At 38.6% G+C, this 19,836-nt stretch overlaps 1 protein-coding gene across 14 annotated transcripts in view; it reads right to left on the bottom strand.

The window, feature by feature from the left end:
- Window positions 1-19,836, bottom strand: part of DPF3 (double PHD fingers 3) — a 190,781-nt gene that overhangs the window by 51,258 nt on the left and 119,687 nt on the right. For 8 of the 14 annotated variants that reach the window (XR_012056332.1, XM_072930060.1, XM_072930061.1 and 5 more), the window contains 5 exons: window positions 16,215-16,310; window positions 15,139-15,177; window positions 11,482-11,560; window positions 11,142-11,183; window positions 1,876-2,013 (listed from right to left, as the gene is read on the bottom strand). Coding sequence is in view for 11 of the 14 variants with exons in the window: in XM_072930060.1 (XP_072786161.1) it covers window positions 1,876-2,013; window positions 11,142-11,183; window positions 11,482-11,560; window positions 15,139-15,177; window positions 16,215-16,310 (394 nt within the window). In the remaining 3 variants the exon portion in view is untranslated. The remainder of the gene's footprint in view (window positions 1-1,875; window positions 2,014-11,141; window positions 11,184-11,481; window positions 11,561-15,138; window positions 15,178-16,214; window positions 16,311-19,836) is intronic. The other 6 variants (XR_012056333.1, XM_030274400.4, XM_072930055.1 and 3 more) reach the window with 3 other exon arrangements.

Here is a 19,836-nt window from a genome sequence, read left to right as displayed (position 1 = left end):
CATTTGGGACAGTTACCTTCTAGCATCTGGGACTTTCCCCAAGGCTGATCTGCACATTTGCACGGCTGTTGCCCATAGCTCACTGGCTCTTGGCTGGTTATTCATTCAACTCAGAAATCTGGGCATCAGAGAGGTTTACCCCAATGATTCTAAATTTCTGCCTGTTTGTAGATCTGTGCATCAGCAGCTTCTCTTTGCCACATGCTCCGGGGGAACACAAGCCCAAGGAGTTCTCATGCTACTCTTTCTCACAGTGTAGAATGCACCTTTTTTTATCATGAGCCAAAGTCAGCTGCTCCTAACCTTACCATAGCTCTTCTGGCTCTTCTTGTTAACTTCTATCATTTCCTAAGTATCAGACACAAGGACTGAGATCCCTTGGCACCTGTGTCAAGCTGAATTCAGGGTATGGGACACTACCTTTCTTTTTTTGGGCATATTTTGCAAGACCATTATCAATATTAATTCAATACAGATTTGCAATATTCCTCTCGGGTATGTAACTATTACTGACTACTGCAGGCACAGAAAAAAACAAACCAAGCAACCAACTAAAAAAACTCCAAAATGGATGTAAATGCTAAGTAAACAAAAGCTACTGGCTGAACACTGATATTCCCCGGCCTGCCCAAGCAGTCACTCTTAGTGCATTGACAGCTTAAGTTTATCAACAGCTGGAGGGGTCAAAATTACTTTTACTGCAAATCTACAAAACATGTGAATAACTAAAAGATAGGGCATAAAAGTGACAGAAACATAGAGTTTGCCAAATGGGATCACGCTAAACAGTCCTTCAAGCTCAGACAGTGGCTAGTAGCAGATGCTTTGGAGGAAGGAAACCCCCTCCCACACTTCCCTAGGGACAATTATCAATTATACTGCTTAGAAAGAAAATGTTTTCCTACTTCCATATTTCTTGCAGTTCTTAAGGTATTTTCCTGCATATTTTCCCCATTAGCATTTTATTGCTTTATTACTTTGAACTAAACACAGATCATATGCTGAACCAAAAGAACTTTCTGAAAGTGAAGAAAGCTATCTACACAAATCCCAAGGTCACAGCAAACATCACACAGTATTACACTCTGTGAAACTGAGAAACAGGGGATTAGAGACTTGCAAAAATCAGTAACAGAACACAGTATCCTTGACTTCCTGTTCTGTGCCTAAGGAGCACAGAAGGGACAGTCAAACAGGATGATGGACCTTATGCTCACACTGAGTATATGTGATTCATCACATAAAAATTCAGACCACTTAGATTTCTTTCAGTGCTGTACCAGTGTGGGAAATTGAGGCACATTCTCCTTTCACGTTCCTGCTCTCCTCCTTGCAGATAAGTACTGATGTGTTTTCATAGCTGTTGTCAAACTATAACTAAGAAGCAGTTTTTGGCAAAGTTGAGGGTAAGCTGTTTGTGCAGCAGGTGAAGGTATAAGGGAGAAAGGTGCTGTTATTTTCATACTGAAAAACTGAGACATTTACAAATATCTCTTATTTAAAGGCAAAACAAAGGCAGCCCTCTGAAACTACAGGATGTGTATTTCTTGACATCTTTACTAAGAGCCACTGGGAGGCTGCTTGATGATGGGTAGGTTGGGCATCTCTTCTTTTCCCCCCTCTCCTTGCCACCTCCTCCCCACAGGAGCAGTAATGGAAAAGTGACTTACTGCAGAGATAATGCTGGGTTTGAAATGAATTTCTGACTAGCTGAGCCAGCACCCGTGTGAACTGTGGCTGATTAGCTCCAAGCATCCAAGTCCCAATCACTCACAACTGAGCTAGGCAATAACATCAGCCTCCCCAAGGCAAAGACAGGGTGGAGGTAACACCCCTGAAAAGGATCTCAAAGGCAAAGGAGAAAATCCTACTCACGTTTGTGGTTTTCATTTCGGTGGACAGGGGAAGAGCGTGTCTCCTGCTCACGGGCTTCATCGCCCTCTTCGCTGGCGAGGTGGGTGTGAGCGTAGTGGTAGCTCAGCCCAGGCCTGTTCTTGTAACGTTTGCCACAGACTGGATGGAAAGGAGATATGAGGGAGGGGAAGAGAGAATAGAAACATCAGTGTGATCTGCAACCACAGCAGCATCCTCTCAAATAATGCTCCCTTACCCCTGAGAATGACACCACGCACTCCATGCACCTGCCCAAAACCCTTCCAGCCAGCACTGGTGAAAGGTGACAGAGGGCAGCCCTGCAACTGCAAGTCTCCAAACATGCTTTGCTCCCACCATGCTGCCAGCAGTCCTTCCCACGGGTCTAGGAAAATGCATTCAGTCCCTGAAGATCACAGAGCCCTAATCCTCACTGCTAAGATTACTAACAGGACTGCACATAAAATTAAATGAAAGGCCAGTTCCAGTGGTGGTACTGCACAATGCACAGCAATGGGAACAAGACTGAGAAGAAGCGATATTATTTTCTTCATTACTTATCTCTGAAAAAACAAAACAGCTGGGATTTTTTAAAAGGCTTTCTCTAAAAGGTTAATAAATAGCTTTATTCACAGATTTGCAGTTAAGACAAAGAGATGGAAATCATCCACAGTTTCTTGCTAAAAAACGTTTGGTAGTGATACTAATTTGCCCAGGTAAACTCTATATTCAGCAGCCCAATGAACAATACAATATGTGACAGAGAATCCTGCTTCTGAACTTTCATTTATTTTAGGATTAAGTCAACAGATATTAAGGACAGAATCAAACAACTCGGGGTGGTGAAAGGTCTACACTTTCACAGGGAGCTTAGCAAGGGCAGGAAACATCATAAGATTCATTACATATTAATTGATTGTCTATAAAGTTTTAAAATCATATTATCATCTCAAAAATTTATCACTTTTCATCTTCAAAGCATTCTCTGAATGTTCATTTTCTTTTATACAGCTGTTTTGTCTACAAATACAAATATTGCCATTTTTAAAGACTAGAAAACAAAGACAAAAAGCTTAGTGCCCTTCTTGCAAGCTTTTCCTCCCAGAGACATTTCCAGTCACTTTATTAGCTTAATTAACCTCACGGATTTCACACAGGAATAAATGTCATGTCCAGCAGTCTGTCCAGCATAGCGATCATCCACTCCTAAAAACTTAAGTCAGTCCCAGTATGTATCCTGTGACATATATAGATACTTATTTCCCATTCTCCAGACACCTGAGTCTGGGAATGTCAAAGACTCCACAAATAAATTTTTAACAAAACAAAACAAAACAAAACAAAACAAACAAAAAAACCAAAAAAAAACCAAAAAAACCCCCCAAAAAAAACCAAACCAAAAACACCCAAACAAACAAAAAAAAACCACCACCACAACAACCACCCTCATCCCATTTATTCATTTACATATAAATAAAACTTAACATTTTATTCCTTTCTGCTACTCAGAAAACACCAACTGATGTTTTGCCTTTTGGAACAGATTATAAAAAAATGTAAATAAAAGCTTATTACAATAATATATTTCACTCTTAATCTCTTCTAACTGATTTACAAACTCCCTAAGAAAAAATCTTTTCTTTATTAGAAACATATAAAACAAGCTCATGATACGTATGAGTGATCTGGAATATTATATACTTTTTCACAGTTTTCTTCATTGTGCAAGGTGATGCTCACAGAATCATCATAACAAGACAGAAGTTTTTTTGAAGTGCAATATGTCCTGTCCTCAGTCACAGGTTTTTTAAGTCTTTGAATGGCTTTGATTTAGAAATGAGACCTCCTGCAGGAGGAAAGAGGGAATATTGAGAGAAATAAAATACTCATATAGATATGCACGCCCATTCTTTGAAGCATCTGCCTTCATATTTTGTATGTAAACCTAAAACAACTGCCAGACATTTTGAAGATCTAGACTGTTGTTAGATGCATGCTCTCCACAAAACATCAGTTCAGACTCCCTCTTCTAGTACCATCCTTATTTTCTTTCAGTGCATTCTGGAGAGGGACACTACTTCTCTTTCTCTGTGGTCCTGCAGGGCAAAGGACAAGCAGTGGAACGGATGCTGAACAAGAGTCAAAACAACAAGATATCAGCAGTTCTGTATGACTTTCCCCATGTTTTGAATAAAGGAAAAGCATAACACTTAAGTAATCATCAACTCAGAGAGAGCTCACTGCTTAAATTTTTTTAGAATGGTAACCTCCTCTAATTACATAAATGTTGCAGCTTTACTTAGAATGGAGAAAGAGATTTACATTTCTAGCAGATTGACCATCTGCTAGATGAGCTGGATTGGCTCATCAAGTGTCCTACTCTATCCCACTTACTTCATGTGTTTGAAGAAGAATGTTAAAAAAATAATTCTATTGCTATGAATTACCAACACTGCTCAAAGACTTCTATCAAATTATTTCCAGAACACTATCAGGTGATCAATGGCCAAAAGGAATTCCCTGCAGCAAGTTCCAAAATGGTGGTGTTTACTCCATTCCTTACAGGATCCTGCAGGGATTTTAGCTATGGTGTTAAGTATGACATAGGAAATCGGTTGGGTCTGCAGATTCATCCTTCTTCAGCTAAAATGTATTAGCTCACCAGGAAAAAGCAAGTATTGATATAAACTGAGGCAGTAGTAATTCTGCAACTGAGTCCTTTCCATTGTGAGGACTTATAGGTGGCCTTCAAGGGTGACAGCAGTCTCAGACATGCCTTGTGAGAAATTGATTTGGAGGACTTTATAACCAGAACTAAGGCAAATGAGTTTGGTTTACATTGTTCTAGCAGATCCTTTGTAGGACCAAAGATTTGCAGTTCCAGCAGACTTTGTTCTTGGTGTCTAGATTTTTCCATTTTTCAAATTCACTTTGTGTCATAAAAGAGTCCAAAGCAATGCCATGAATTGAAACTGCAGAGATTTCATGTTTCTCAAACAAATCAGAGTTTTGCAAGGGGAAAGGGGTCACAATATTAGTCAGGCAACAGAACCATTGGCTTCAGGGAGACTTTGCTAGAATGAAAGCTAAGTCAGAACTTCATGGTTTCTCCAACAGATTGAATCTTCTTGAATTCACACAAATCTCTTCTTTTCCAGGTAAGAGCACATTTTATTAATCTACTGTATCACTGTGCTAAGAATTAGTTTCTATAAAAGGCTGATCATTAATAAACACTTAGCTCTTATATAACTCTTCCCACTGCAGACTGGCTTTGCAAACATTAATTAATCTTCCTCCACATTCCTGAGAGGGAAATAACTATTCTCATTTCAGTTCTGAAAAAAGAGAACCACAGAGGGGCTGAGTTGCCCACACAGTGATCTTTTTTCATTATCAGGACTGGAATCCATGAGTTCCAGCATCCACACCAGTGCTTACACCACATCTTTCTCATTCTTAGAGCTGACAGAAGCATAATGAGAACTGGTTCTCCCAGTCTGAAATGCACGCTGTTGATTAGTTGTTAACACTATGCAGTTCACACATAGCAAGTGAGAGTGTGCCTTTCATAAGCTAAGCTTTGTCCATTGGCCTTCCTTTCAGCATCTTTGTCTTTTTATCTTCAATTTGCCTTGCTGGATAGGCTCATCATCCTTGTATGTGGTAGATTTCATCCTGAATCTCAACACTGGGAAGTTGACTTGATCTTTAATTAGGTAGCCAAGCTCAATAAAAACAGTGGGAGTTTGTAGAACATCACCCACTCCAATTCCTTCTGCATTCAAGGGATACATTTTTGCTATGAGCTGATGTGAGTGCTGCCTTAGGAACAAGCTGGGTAAGTAAGCGGTAATACAGCAGTGTAGACCAAATGTCACAAATGGGGAAGAGGGATTTTTTTATGGGGCCACCAGACAGTCTCCTATGATAAACCATACTTTCCTTCAAATTTGAAGACTGATATGAGGATATTACATAACTGAATTAAGGGGGAAGGAGGGGAACAGTATAATTGCAAGCACTGAGTGTTTCACAAAAGAAAGCTCTGTTCTATGTTGTGGACAGCAGCACCCTGCAATTCTTTGGACAAGCAAATTCTCACTCTGTTTATATTTCTTGAGGAGTAAAATCAATATAAAATACTTCCCCTGTTAAAAAAGGGGATTTGAAACCTATGACTTAAAAGACTTCCTCGTCAAATATCTAATGGCTTTGTTGCTGTAATTTTGAAATAGTTACACATTTGGTCCTTGGCAGTTTGTGAGCTGTTTTCCAGCCAGCTATCCACATACATTTTGCACAATCTGTCACCAGTATGAGACAGAAGGAAACAATCCATGTTTTCAGTGGAAACAGGAAACTGAAGGAGTACATGCTGGGTTTTTTGGGGTTTTTTTTGGTCACTGAATTTTGTCCCCCTCACTGTCTTTCTTTGCTTTTCTCTGTTGCCTCCTATTCTTTCTTCTCAGCTGTGCTGTGTCAAATACTAAATCTTTAGTTAACTTCTGGCAGGCAGTAATTTCCTAAAGTTATCTTCCTGTCCTACCATTCACTCCACAAAAAAAAAAAAAAAAAAATCAACCCAAAAAAACCCCAAAAAACAAAAAAAACAAACCTCACCAAAAAAAAAAAGAAGTCCTTGTTTTGCACTGGTTTGGTAATATATTCTCCTCTGTTACAATTGTATACAGACTCTTGCACATCTAGAGACTCAACCATTAACAATGTATTTTGACCTCCACTGATAAGAAGATTTCACATTCATCCTTCTTTGATCAGTCCTGTCACACTGTACACCTGTAGTATGAGTGCAGCTATTTAGTAACCCATTCCATGGGGAATTTTCTGAAGGTAGAATAAGGAGGTAAATAGTCCTTGTTTCAGTGCCCCCAGAGGACAAGTCCCAGAATCTACCTGCTGTATTAAGATCACAGTAACTTTGGACCCCAGTTCAAACCCCGAAACATGCGCAGCTCAACAATACAGCTGTGCACATTTCAATAAATGGGTTGCTAGCTGGAGCAAAGGAGAAAACAAATATTCTACATGAGCAGAAAATGTTCAACTGCTAGAGTCAACTCTGTTCCTCTCCTACCATGTGCTCTATTCAACATCTGTGTTATTCAGTACTTAATTCTTTTTTAATGTCCTTACCTATCTAATCTTGTCTTTCTACCAATAATGTAGCCAATTGATGCCAAGAATAGCAGCTATGGTGGGAGAGTTGTTTGTTGAGTTCATCTGAACAAGCATCTTATTCTAGATCTTACTGCTTATCTATTTAGGGATTCACCAGAAAGGATAATACCAGGAGATGATTACTGAATAACCTTTTAGGTCAGCCATCCTGTGCCTCTCATGGATACATAACAGAGCAGGTTGCTTAAATCCAGTTTCTAAAAGTAATTTTAAGTACATATAAATCTATCAACCACTCTTCTTCAGAAATGCTTCTATCCTCAGAACAGCACATTTAACTTTGTTCTGGCCACTATTACTTTAAAAAGGCCCTTTGGAGTTTTTCTACATGAAAGAAACAAACTTAGTAGAAGAGCTGAAGAAAACACAGCTGAAAGAAGTCCCAGTAACTGTTTACAGACATAGAAGACATTGTTATCCCTTGAGAACAGTACAAGGACTGCTAGTCTTGGACTTCAGCAGAGTGAATGTAGGTTAATAACTAGAGAAACCTTAAAATTAAGTTCTTGAGGAAAGAATCAGCTTCTACAAAATACTACAAGATCAGTGTCTCTGGGTACATAGGTACATACAATGTTGCGTTAGTCACTGATCCATCAGAGATCCTAGGAAGGTTTCAGTCAATGCTCATTTTGCACAAGGAATGGATCTGAATGTACAGTTCAGTCTCAGAAGGACTACAAAAAAAGGATACGATACAAATATAAGTTGCTATGCTAAAATAGGAGTTTATATGGGAATAAAACTAAAAGGAGACAAAGATATATTGGTAAAAGGAAAAGAAATAAATTTCTTTTAGAGATGGGCAACGGAAATCTTCCATAGACAGAGGAACAGAAAACAAAGGTGGAAGTATGTACATAATCCCATGTCTCCATGGGAACTTGAGAAGAATGAAAGCAGAAAAGTGAGAAGGGGAAGCAGGAAAGTTAATTACTTGCAGAGATTCAGCAGAGAGTAAATTCTCTGGCTAAAGGAAGCACACATTTGGAATCATGGAACTCAAGTGCTACAACTGATTGCAACTTTTAAACTAGAATACAAATTTCTAAATAAAAATTCAGAGAAGGTTGTTCTTTTTAAAGAGTAGTAAGTAATATATAATAAACACTACTAAAATAGTAGAAGGATTTTTAAGAAGACTGCTCAGTAGAAATAATGGTTCCCCAGCTGAATATTTGCAAGTGAAATGCCATCAATTCCGATTAAATGTGTAGGTATTCATTTGTTCGTTCACTCTGTCCCTCCTTTAAAAATCACATGCCCTCTTCATCAGGAACAGTGGTGGTGGTTTACCTTCCACTTGCTTGACCTCAGAGGCTTTACTTTGCTTTTCAAGCTCTACTTTCCACTCTTCTTTGAGGCACCTGCTGCCTCTCCTTGTGAGGTGCTCAAGCTACATTTGGGACTGCTCTCATACAGCTGCTAAGACATTTGGCTATGTTACCATTTGCAGTTTATACCCATCTCCCACCAGGCTTGCCTGCCACTCTTGTTATTGAAGCTATCCCAAGAGAGTTTAAGGCACTATCCAGTGCAACTGGTTGAAAATCTGACCATCAAGTTTTCTACTTGGTGATGTGATGAAACAATGCATTTCATGATTATCCTAGCAATTTTATTGATGCTTTGATCAAATATTTTATTCTAATTTCTACTATAGTATATGCTCAATAAAACCAGCTGAAGTATTTCAGAATATTTAATTCCATAAAACAGGCCTCCAAACACCTATTCTGAAAAACAGAGGAGGACAAAATATTTTGAGCTCTGAAAACCTTTACCACATAGAAATTGCATGTTTCCAGTCAGCTTTAATATTGGGACCAAGTTTAATACTGATGTAGGTCTGAATGCCTCTTACAGAAAAAGGCAGGTCTTTTCAGGGATAACATTGCTATTTTCCAGCCCAGTGGTAGTGCCACTGGACATCACTCTTGCATCATCTTACTGACACACAGACTAGTTTTTTTCCTAAAACCTTTTTCTAACTGATGAAATCAGTTGATATGTTCTTGTTTCCTATAAATATGAATGTGTAAATATGATAAAAAGGGCAAGTAGTTTTTGACCACAAATCTTTGTTTGTCCCCATGCAGTTTTATAACAAAATTAATTTGGTTTAGCTGTGTTTATGCTTTCTTCTCTCTGGCCATTTTCAAAACTCAAATATCAGAATATTTGCAGAAAAAGCAACCTGGAGGAAAATTAAATAAACTACAGAAAAAGCAAACTGTTGACCCATTAAGCTAATTATTTATACCAATAATGTGATTGAGGGAATAATGCTTTCCCAAACAGGAAATACATACACTGTTTCACCTGCATGTTTCCATGTAAAACAAATTTATCTGTCCAAAACATCTGCATAAGGAGTACTGCAAATCAATTTCTAACATACCAGAGTTAGATTGAGTTTTATTTATAAAAATATTCATCAAATAATTTCAAAGAAAAAGATTATTTCCAAGAAATCCACCCAAGCAGGATAATAGGTCAATTACTCATAATTAATTGTATGTCATGTTTGTATAGAAATTTAACAAGGATAGGATATTCTTCAGGATGATGACATTACAACTGGGACAGTTCTTCCCTTCTGCTCTAAACTCAGGAAAAAGAGTTCTGCATTCATATAACCCTTTTATCATCTATCTACAATGGAAAAGGAGAAGTCACTGTGTAAAGTCTGGAGTCCAAAATTCCTTATGACTCACCTGTAACTGTAAGTTCCCCAAAAGTGAAACAGTTTATATTTCCAACACTAAGGACTAAATTTATGCTCCAAAATGTAAGCCAAGGCAAATTCTGTCAATAAAAAATGTATGAGAGTCTTGACTTCAGGCCAGATTTCTGCTGCCTGCTTTGATATCTTCAATGTTTAAACTACTCTGTGCAAATCACTACTATGCATGTTGTGAGTTCTCGATAAAATCCAAAAGCAGTGCAAGATCAGACAATATAGAGTCATTATGTTCAAAATTACTGCCACTGACAAGTGTTCTTGGATTTAGAAGGCTGTTCCAGAAAAGAGATAAAGAAAGATATGCATATACCAGCGAAGGAAACCTGTGGATTTCAGCAAGATATATCTTGGGTTCTCACAGAAGTCTTAGAAGACACATTTCAGTTATTCCAGTGCACTAGGACTGCTGTTTAACCACGGATTAGGTCTTCTGACTCTTCATAACTTTAAGAGCTCTTCCTCTTTGACCATGTTTTTATCATGCGTCATGTCCCATTCATATGCAAGTCTTTCAGTTTCTGGGCACGTACTGGTCTCACCATACAAGAATATGATTTCATCACATGGAATATAGTTCTTATTCACCATGCAAGCCCCTTATTTCCTCACTTTTTAAAAATCAGCAGAAATGCCCCCAAAGACTGACATAGCAAGAGTTATTATTTAAAAGTCGGTAACATTGCAAGGTAGGCAAATAATAGAAAAGAGGGTTCTCGTTGTCCTCAAAACAAGCTGTTTTGGATCACAGAAGTGAAGATCTAATATTCTCCTACGTCTATTAACTTTATTTAGGTTATTGTCTTACAAGCTAGAAGGTACCTGGTAGTACAAATTACAATTGGATGTAACTCTAGAGTAAGCCTTAAGATGGGATATCTCAAAAATATGTGGGTAAGAAAAGTGCCCTTCATAAAAATGAAGCAAAAAAGAATATCAGAAGAAGAAGGAAGGCATCAAGGACTAGACTAAAAAAAAAAACCCCAAACCATTGTGTAACAAATCTTGGACTCCTCACTCATACTGGGACTCTGGTACCCTCCTTTGGTGTTGATGCTGGGCTCTACTATAATTTTTCCATTCAGAAAATGCCTTGCTTCACCTGCAGTCCAGCTGGAAGATGGAAACAGCAGTGCTATATTCAAAGGGAATATGTATCAAAACAAAGCATTCAAGATGTTATGTGTTTCTTAGAAGGGCTCAGCTTTTGATAATGCCACAAGACATCTGGTGAGGGATAAGACCTTCAGAATTTAGCCCAGTGAGGTTTTAAAAGGGAAGAGAATCACCAAATATATCAAGAGACACAACAAGGGTGAAGTACCTTTGTCGGAGATTTTTGATTTATGCTTTTGTTTGTAACTATCTGAAACAGAGAAAGAAATAGAGGGTGAAACTTACATGGGGGAAAAGAAGACAAAAGGCAGAGAAGCCAGAAAAAGAGAAAGAAAAGAGATGACTTATTAAAGGGCAAAGGAAAGTGGAGTCTTGCTGATAAATTAATTTTATTTCCTTCATGCAAAAACACCAAGAGCATCAGCAGCAGGTGGCAAACATGCAAGTCAGAGAGCAGCAGAATATTTTGCTGTAATATATGAAGCCCTGAGTGCACTGAGCTGGTAGGACCAGGCTGGAAGCAGAATAAGCTGTCTGTTGCTACTTACTGTCACAAACATAGGGTTTGTCATTATCATCCTGGGAGGCAGCATCATTCCGTCTCCTGCCACCTCCAGACCCCCGAGCCTGCAAGGACAAGAGGAATGTTAGCATTATTCCATCACCCCTCAGGTCTCCTTGCACCCCACACCCTCTTATGAAAGATGTGCAGTATAAACTAAGCAAATCCTCAGCTTCCATACAGGTTTCTCAAAGTGGTCTTGACCCTCCATCTCCTAAGATGTGCTCTATGTTAATGCACCTTGTAAAGCAATGGACATCCTCTCCACAGACAGCTCAAACTGTTCATCCGTTGCAGTAGGTCACTGCCAGCACATATTCAGTCAAGTATCATCACACATTCATTTCTGAAGATGTTCAAATACCTTGCTGAACTGAATATGAACGAATGAATAGATGAACAGGTGTTGAAGGATATATACAAACATTAAATCAGCCAGAAAACAGGCCCCAAATGAAAGAGAGGTCAAATTATTTCCTTCAGTATTTTCAAAGGAGCATTGTTTGTGTTGCTATGTTTTGTTTTCTAGCTGAAAAGCAGTGTTTTGAAATGGCCTTCTGGGACAAAGATACCATGGCTAATTATAAAATGGACCTTTGGTCAGTTAGTGGAAAATATTAGATAATGTGGCTACCTGCAATAACAGAAATTACCCAGAAAAGTGTCTTTGCAGTTCTGTGTTCCTAAACTGGACCAAACTGGCAGCTATAGAAACTGAAAAACTTTGTTTCTCCACAACACAGACTGTTCTGTCTTGAGCTCCAGGGGTGAGAGTGGAATTCAGCTTCAAAACTACTTGATTCTGACCCTTCTCAGATGAGATACCAACAAGGAAACAGCTCATATCTGTCCAATGCTGGAGTTGTGATGTGAAACTGGGAACTGAGCCAAAGCCTTCAATTCGTTCATGTTCACTAATGTACAGTCTGTAAATGATAATAATTTTAGACTTGATCTTTGTTTGAGGAAATGATCACAGGTGGATGGCTAAATAGTTCTTTATTAATTCTGCTAACTACTCTATTCTAGGAAAAAAATGACAGACTTGCTTCTACTGCTCGTCATATTTCTCACTCTAGACAAGGCCACCTGATTCAAATCCTGCAAGCCTTTTCACGTGAAAATAAGAAAAGGACAGAGCTGTGTTAGATAAAGCTGAAGAAGGTGTAGAAATCCTGAGAATATTCGCACCCAGCCATAAAGGGGCCATGGAAACTCCACCCCTCCTCTATGAGCTTGGAACAGAACTAGCACTATTAGAATTGTGTTCTGCTGGATATCTAAAGAGAAGTAATACGGAACAGTTTTACACTGGCCTGACAGAGTCTGTCAAAACAGACAGTTTTAAACAGAAGTTATAAAAACTTCACATGTTATTTCCCTGGGATTGTGCAGGTCTAACTCTTAACACAGTCCCAAAGGAAAGACATGGATTTGCATCTATCTGGATGGGGTAAATACTATTATGTATGACAAGGATAACTCTGCCTTCTGCAAAGACCTCTGTGCAATCCAACACACATGTGCAGAGCAAGATTTGTAAGGGTGAACTGAAAAGCAGTTTCACCCTAGAAATGGCATCAACAACAATTGTTTGGTGGAAGCTTCTTTACTGACCATATCATATAAAATCATCTTACTAGTCTGCACTATTTTCTCTCTGACTGCCAGCTCTTTAAACCCCCTCTGGGCAATGAAATCAATCCCAGGCTAGTTCTTTTCTTCTCTCACTACTGCTAAATGTGCTGCAAGCTGAATTTCAGTCCATGGCAACTCCTCCACAACCCTCAACTCATCAGGCGGTCTTCACATAGACAAGTGATTGGCTCTTATAAATATTTCTGCTGGTACCCAGATTATGATCTAAGTTCCCCATTTTACCAGCTGCATTGGCTTTTCAGGGCTATGAAAAAGATGTAAAGTCTTATATTTGTCACTAGTCAGTAGCTCTGACTCTATTCACACACTGGGAACGTACCTGTTGAGTAAGAAGGTACTACTTTACATAGGTACATTTCAGAATATGATACTAATTTAATGTTTGTTGCTCAGAATTTTTCTAGTCTTACAGCCAGCTATTCCCTTTCAAACTGTTCTCTACAGAAATGCAGGGGCACAGCATTCATGGCATGACCACATGTCAGATACACTTTTTCATGCCATGAACACAGAGGGGGAGATTTTTCAAGTCAATGACATTCAATGGGACTTGGGTTCCTAAATATGCTTGGTGCCTCTGAAATTGTCCCACAGGATATCCAGCTGATGAGCAGACAATCTGTGCAGGTGCATATGCACATCTCATATCTCCTAGAAAACTATACTGCCCAGCTCCTACCACATTGACCCGGTTCAACAAAAACACTAAAAATGTCCTTCTATAGATCTACCACCTCAGCCTTCAGTGTCCTTCCTGTGCCACCATGATTTCAGGGCTAGCCTTGAGGGGACAGGAAACCAAGCAGCTGCCCCAAAGGCACTAAACTGAATGCCCCATGCTTGCTGCCTGTGCTCCAGGCTGTTGAATTCAGTCATCCAAGGCTGCCTTTATTCTCCTGACAGGATGCAGCAAAGACTTTATGTGTGAGGCCTGGACCCAGGGCTCAGCAGCCTTGAAGCAGCCAAAGAGAGTAGCCAAAAAGACAGATGGAGAGTCCAGGATTAAAAATAAAATCATGCTGTAGGGAAAGAAATGGGCATGTGCAATTTGGAAAGTCCGGAGCAGTAATTCCATTGCATTAATCCTGCATTTATGCTGTTAGTCCTTCTCACTCCTCTGAATCTCCAAAGGTCACACTCCACAGGATCTTGTTTCCTATGCATGTCCTTCCCCTCTTCTGCCCTCTAAAAATACCCTGACCAAGTCCTTCCCAGAAACAAAGAGCAGGCCAGGTTTCATGTCACCTAATTTTAAATCCTTAGCCTCAATTCCCTATACTCAGTCAGGCTAGAAAAGGGCTGCCTTTAGAAAACTGGCAAAGAACTTGTGACCAGATGCAATTCAGGCTTACCAGTTTTCAACAGCTAGATAACCTGGCCCCAATTTTGAAATCCTGATTTCTACCACATTTTGCTTTGGTTATTGATGCCATCAAATAAAATTAAAAATTGCTTGAAGTATGTGGCATTATTCAGACTTCTCTTTTTTGCACTGAAAGAAGCCAGGGCACTAGCAGAGTAGGAGTTAGTTGCAAGAAAAAAGCAAGCAATCCTGATGCTCCTATAATTAACAGGGGGAAAGTTCTAGGGCAGAAAATAAAACATAAATGTACGCTTCAAAATTAATGGGACATCTAGAACTCTCCAACTCCTTTCCTTACAGTAACAGAGAAAAAATTCTGTACCATTTTCCTGAACAGGGAAGCAAAATCTTGCACGTAATACTAACTTCAGGACTTTGTTTGTACAGGTCTGGGATATATGAATACACCAAATCCTCTTCTCCTGAGCAGTATATCTCTTCTAGCTCTTTACTCCCTTTCACTCACCCTAACCAGCATGTGCAATTTACATGAGAGCAACTTATTAGAAAAGAGTTGTTAGCCTGGAATATTAGTTGATTGCTACAGTCAATCTTATGCGCATATATTGGTTCTATCTCCTGGTTTTGGTTACTGGTTCATACAAATTTTCTGAAACTTACATTTTTCTGGAAAATTTTTTTCCAGGTGGGGGTCTTTGGCTAAGAAAGAAAGAAAGAAAGAAACTGGTTCAGGTGATTTTGAGAATAAGGAAGATGAAATATATACTTATCCAATTATTCAACTGCTTTGATCTTATATTAAAGGACTTAAGCTCCAAAATAAAGAGGAGCAGAAAACTGAAACAACACAACAACCAAAGAAGAAACCAAAAGAGAGGGTCTGATGCATAAGTACATTTCAACTATTCAATGTGGTTTCATGTCTCTTATTCAAAAGCTATTATATTCTGCTCATTTGGCCTCAAATGTGGCCCTTCTTGCTTGACTTCTATAAACACATCAAAAGGTACAAATAGAGCTCCTGTGCCCCTGCAGCATCCACTGGAGCCAAAGAGAGATGAAAATGCTCAAAACTTCTGAGACTTGTGCTCACATTTATTTAGATGCCTAGCTTACTTAAGGGCCCACAATTGAAAATGTTGATTCCAAGTTTAAAGTGTTGGCCTCATTACTTAACTAGTACCCTGATGAATTGTGAAGACATCTTAGGTAAGAGAAGGGACACAGAGTCCCCTAAGGATAAAATATTGCCCTTTTCAAGCAAACGGAAGATTTGCCATGGGCTCAAGAGAGCCAGCATCAGCCACAAAATGCCACCCTGGAGAAAGCTGCAAAACTTATTAACACAGTTCAAGTTACTTTTATTAATATTTTTTTGGCTGCCATGACTGAATTTGCTGCTTTTCTTCAATTAGTAAAGTTTTTTTTAAGGAGCATTGTAATAGTATGGTGTTATCATAGTTATTACAGTTTACATTACAATTGTAAATACAACACTAAAATACAATCCCCCCAAATTTTTACTCTCAAAATAGTCATTTCTTTCACAGCAATTCACAAAAGTAAACAGAAAAAATACTAAAAATCTATTACATATGACTGAAAATTACCTATAGTATTATCCCTACCAAATATGCATGGATAAATACTTTGCATACATAATACACATAAGAAATATACACTAGAAAGCAGAGCTTTGCTTCCTTCCTTTCCATTCCAATAAACTCTCCACTTACCCGTCCTCTAGGCCTGTTCTTTCGTTTTGGAATATCTTCTTCCAAGTCTTCTTCCTCGTTCACTTCATCTGCATTTTCATCATTTTCTAAAACCCTCTGTAGTTGAACAATAAAGGAATGGTTAGAAGAAAAAAGGAGGACTCATACAACCAACTGCTGCTCTTTACCACAGTGACTGTGGGCTATTACAGTTGATATAAAGCCAAATGAGATCCCAGTATCCCTGCTTCTCTCTACCAAAGCAAAATTTGCTCTCTTTTCCACCCTAAAATCTCAAGGGAATTCCTACTAAAAAACTACTACTGATATCAGTCAACTATGACAAAAAGGTTCCTAAGAACAAGTACTGGCAGCACTGAGCACCAATATTCCAAGACAACACAAATATTAGTATGCATAACTGCAGGCCCTGTCTGGGAATTTGTTTTCAATTTAGCCTGGGTTTTTTTATTTTCATTTGTTGCAATTTAAATAGTTTTGTTTTCTGCTAATGTTAAGAGTGCACTTCAGGAATACAAAACCAGTAGTTTCTCCTTGGTAGCTCACCATCTTCTTTCTTTAGCAAAAATAGAGAAAATTCCTTCATGTATTCCAGAATGGATCTAGAAAGCCATGTTTTTTAGGGCTTGCACTCCAGGTTCAACTCTAATCTGGAAGCAGGAAGTTTGTTGCATGAGAATGCTGAGGAATTACAGGTCTTATTGAGGTTAACAGTACCAACAGCAATAATTTGTTCAACTAATTATTTATTAGGAACAATAGTTCATCAACTCACATAACTGTGAGATGCCTGGGCCAGGCAATTTCAATCTTTTAACCTGATCTTTTAAAATGTAACCTCTACAGAACCAAACACAGGCTGGCTGACCTGCATGAAAACATGCACAAGCCAGACATCACATGGAAAAAGGCCAGACAAATCATCACAACACTAATGCAGGAAGAAGTCCCACTGAAATTCCCTCAACCCTTGGCATGTCTGCTAGAAATACAGAAATTGTCCCCAGCCACTCCTGCCATTTATGGTGCTGTGCCATTTTGCAAGGGACTAATCTGGAATCACTAACTTACCTTCGCCATGCCAACATTCATTTAAATTATAGCCACAATGCAGATCCAAATAGTGACATTAAACTTATAGGAATGTTCTTCAGTCTTACTGTATTTGTTCCTTCTCTCTAATTTCTACTTAAAATCTATTTGAGAACCAGCAGGTAGGGAACAGGAGCAAATCAGTTTCTTTCTCTCCTTTCCACATACCTCAAGCACCAAATTCTGAATTTGTGGGAAAGAATATAGCAGAAATTTCATGTTTCAAAATGTCTGTATTTAGAAGATCAGTTACAAAAGCTTATTCTTACTTTATCAGCTAAATTTCTAAGACTAATACTGGTCAGTTCATTACAAACAAGTTGTAGCACATGACAAGTATCAAGTCTTCATCTAATTTTTGCTTCTTCTATTTTTGAATATCAGGAGGCTATTAATGAGCTCCGACCATCATGAAATACAATTTCACATAATACTGGAGGTACTAAATACTAGATGGTGTAAAAGTTAAACAGGCTCCAGTTCTGCTTACATAAAATGTTTCTTCAAAATTCATACAACTGCATACATTAATTTAATTCATCTTAGGACTGAAGTGCTTGAAAATTTTTGTACATGAGGAGACTGTAAGAATGTATGTAAGAAAATAAGCAAACTTACTGATATGCGTTTGTATTTTTCGATTGCTTCATATCTTAAAGTATCTCAAAAAATCCCCAACAAAACAGGGGCAACCACATTGTATGTGGGAGGAAATTTTACAACAATAATACTACATGAGAGTTAAGAGAAATGTTACAAACCACTTTCTTCCTTTAAAATTGAAGCAATTTAGGAAAGAGATAATATGCAAACAAGTGTGAATTTGGTGACACTGTCAGAGTAATTACTTTAATCCTTGATAGAAGGGGCATAACCTTTCTGCTGCATGGTCAGAAGGCTACTCTAACTCTTCTCCATCAAATAATGGAGACACACATTCAATACCAATTTACTGTAGGGTAAAATTGTCAATCCTGTTACATACCAACTGTACAGCAGGTCCCAATGCCTGCATCTATTTAGCTGGGGGAACTCTGGTATGTTTTAGCAGAGTAACTTTTCTTTTCCTATTATGTCTTACTAAAAGTTTCCCAGGCCTATATGCTTTGGTGCAGCCAAGCACCAAGTCATCTTCTCCTGACAGATACTGGGAATTTGGAAGGTTGGCTGGGTCTGAGGTGGGAATTACAATGATGTCTATCCCAGCTGCTCACTCTCACCTCCATTGAGGCTGGGTCCTTTGGAGTTACAGCACAGACAAGTATGCAAAGGAACAAAAGAGAGATTTGCATTCTCTTTTTTGTCATACTGATAAAGGCACTGCTTGTGATTTTCATCTGGTACAGTCTAGCTGCCAGGTGCCAAAGTACACACTGGAAGCTGCCTACTAGTGAAGGCTTTGGCAATCATTGTTCTACAGACTGAATCCAGATAAGCTATGCTTGCATAAAATAAAGCAGCAAGACATGCCTTTTGCATCTGTTCTGATGAAACTAGCATCCAGTTGACAGGTCACAGCTACAGCAGTTTAGCTGAAAATCTGTTGTGTTTTTCTGCACCCCCTCCCTGCTCTGCAATGCCTGGATTTATGTCATTTCCACCATATCTGAGGTCTCTTTCTTCAGACTGCTGCTGGGGATAATTTGGGAGCTCAGATCACACAGCAACATTCAAAGGCACTTGTCAATTTCATAAGGATGCTGCACCATGACTTCTTGTGACCTTGAAAGCAGGGAAAAACAGACCTTTGGTAACACCCAGATATACTGCTGAAGAAGTAAACAGAGCGGGGCTTATGTCAAGCTTTTCCCCAGTCCATAAGCATGGCATGCTTCCTCTTTGATGGTGCTCTTTTAGCTCTGCAACTGGGAATGGGAGATCCAATTGTGCTGCCCTTACCTGTGTAAAATTTCTAACAAATAGAGCAGCAGGACTGACCTTCAGGTAATACAGATTTGATGTTTGCATTTTTCTGTTTCATTTCACATGGGACTGACCCCTCAAATTTTTACTATTTTGAGGTATAGATGCAACATTTTGTATCTCACCCAAAATTACCTAGTTTGACACATTGCTAATAACTCTCACTAAAAATCCCTAAAAAGACTCACAGCACAATGGTGTTTTAGCATCACCAAAGATGTACTGCTGTGGGAGAGGCCCGCTTTCCCAGTGATTTAAGATGTTTTAAAAGTGACATGGACTTACACAAGAACCCTTTATATTAGCTGAATTTCTTCTATAACAAACCTACAATTGTGTTTTGGCTTTTAATTGTTGAAGGATGAAATGAAATCTTGACTAGTTTCAAACCATAATGCATGTGAAAAGGCAATATTTCTCATACTGCATCATTAATAATAATTTAAATATTTGAGATTATATTTTTTAAGAAATTTGTTTTTCTTGTCTACCTCCAGAAGGCTACCTACTATTAAAAAAAAAAACAACAGGCAAAGCAATGACATGTTTTAATCTACAGCAGCTGTGAATCCAAATTGAAATTCGTGAAACTCGCTTTAAATGCGAA

Source organism: Taeniopygia guttata, chromosome 5, assembly GCF_048771995.1.
Source record: "Taeniopygia guttata chromosome 5, bTaeGut7.mat, whole genome shotgun sequence".
Lineage (NCBI taxonomy): Eukaryota > Metazoa > Chordata > Aves > Passeriformes > Estrildidae > Taeniopygia > Taeniopygia guttata.
The sequence above is the reverse complement of the archived record's forward strand: the minus strand, read 5'-3'. Positions and strand labels throughout refer to the sequence as shown.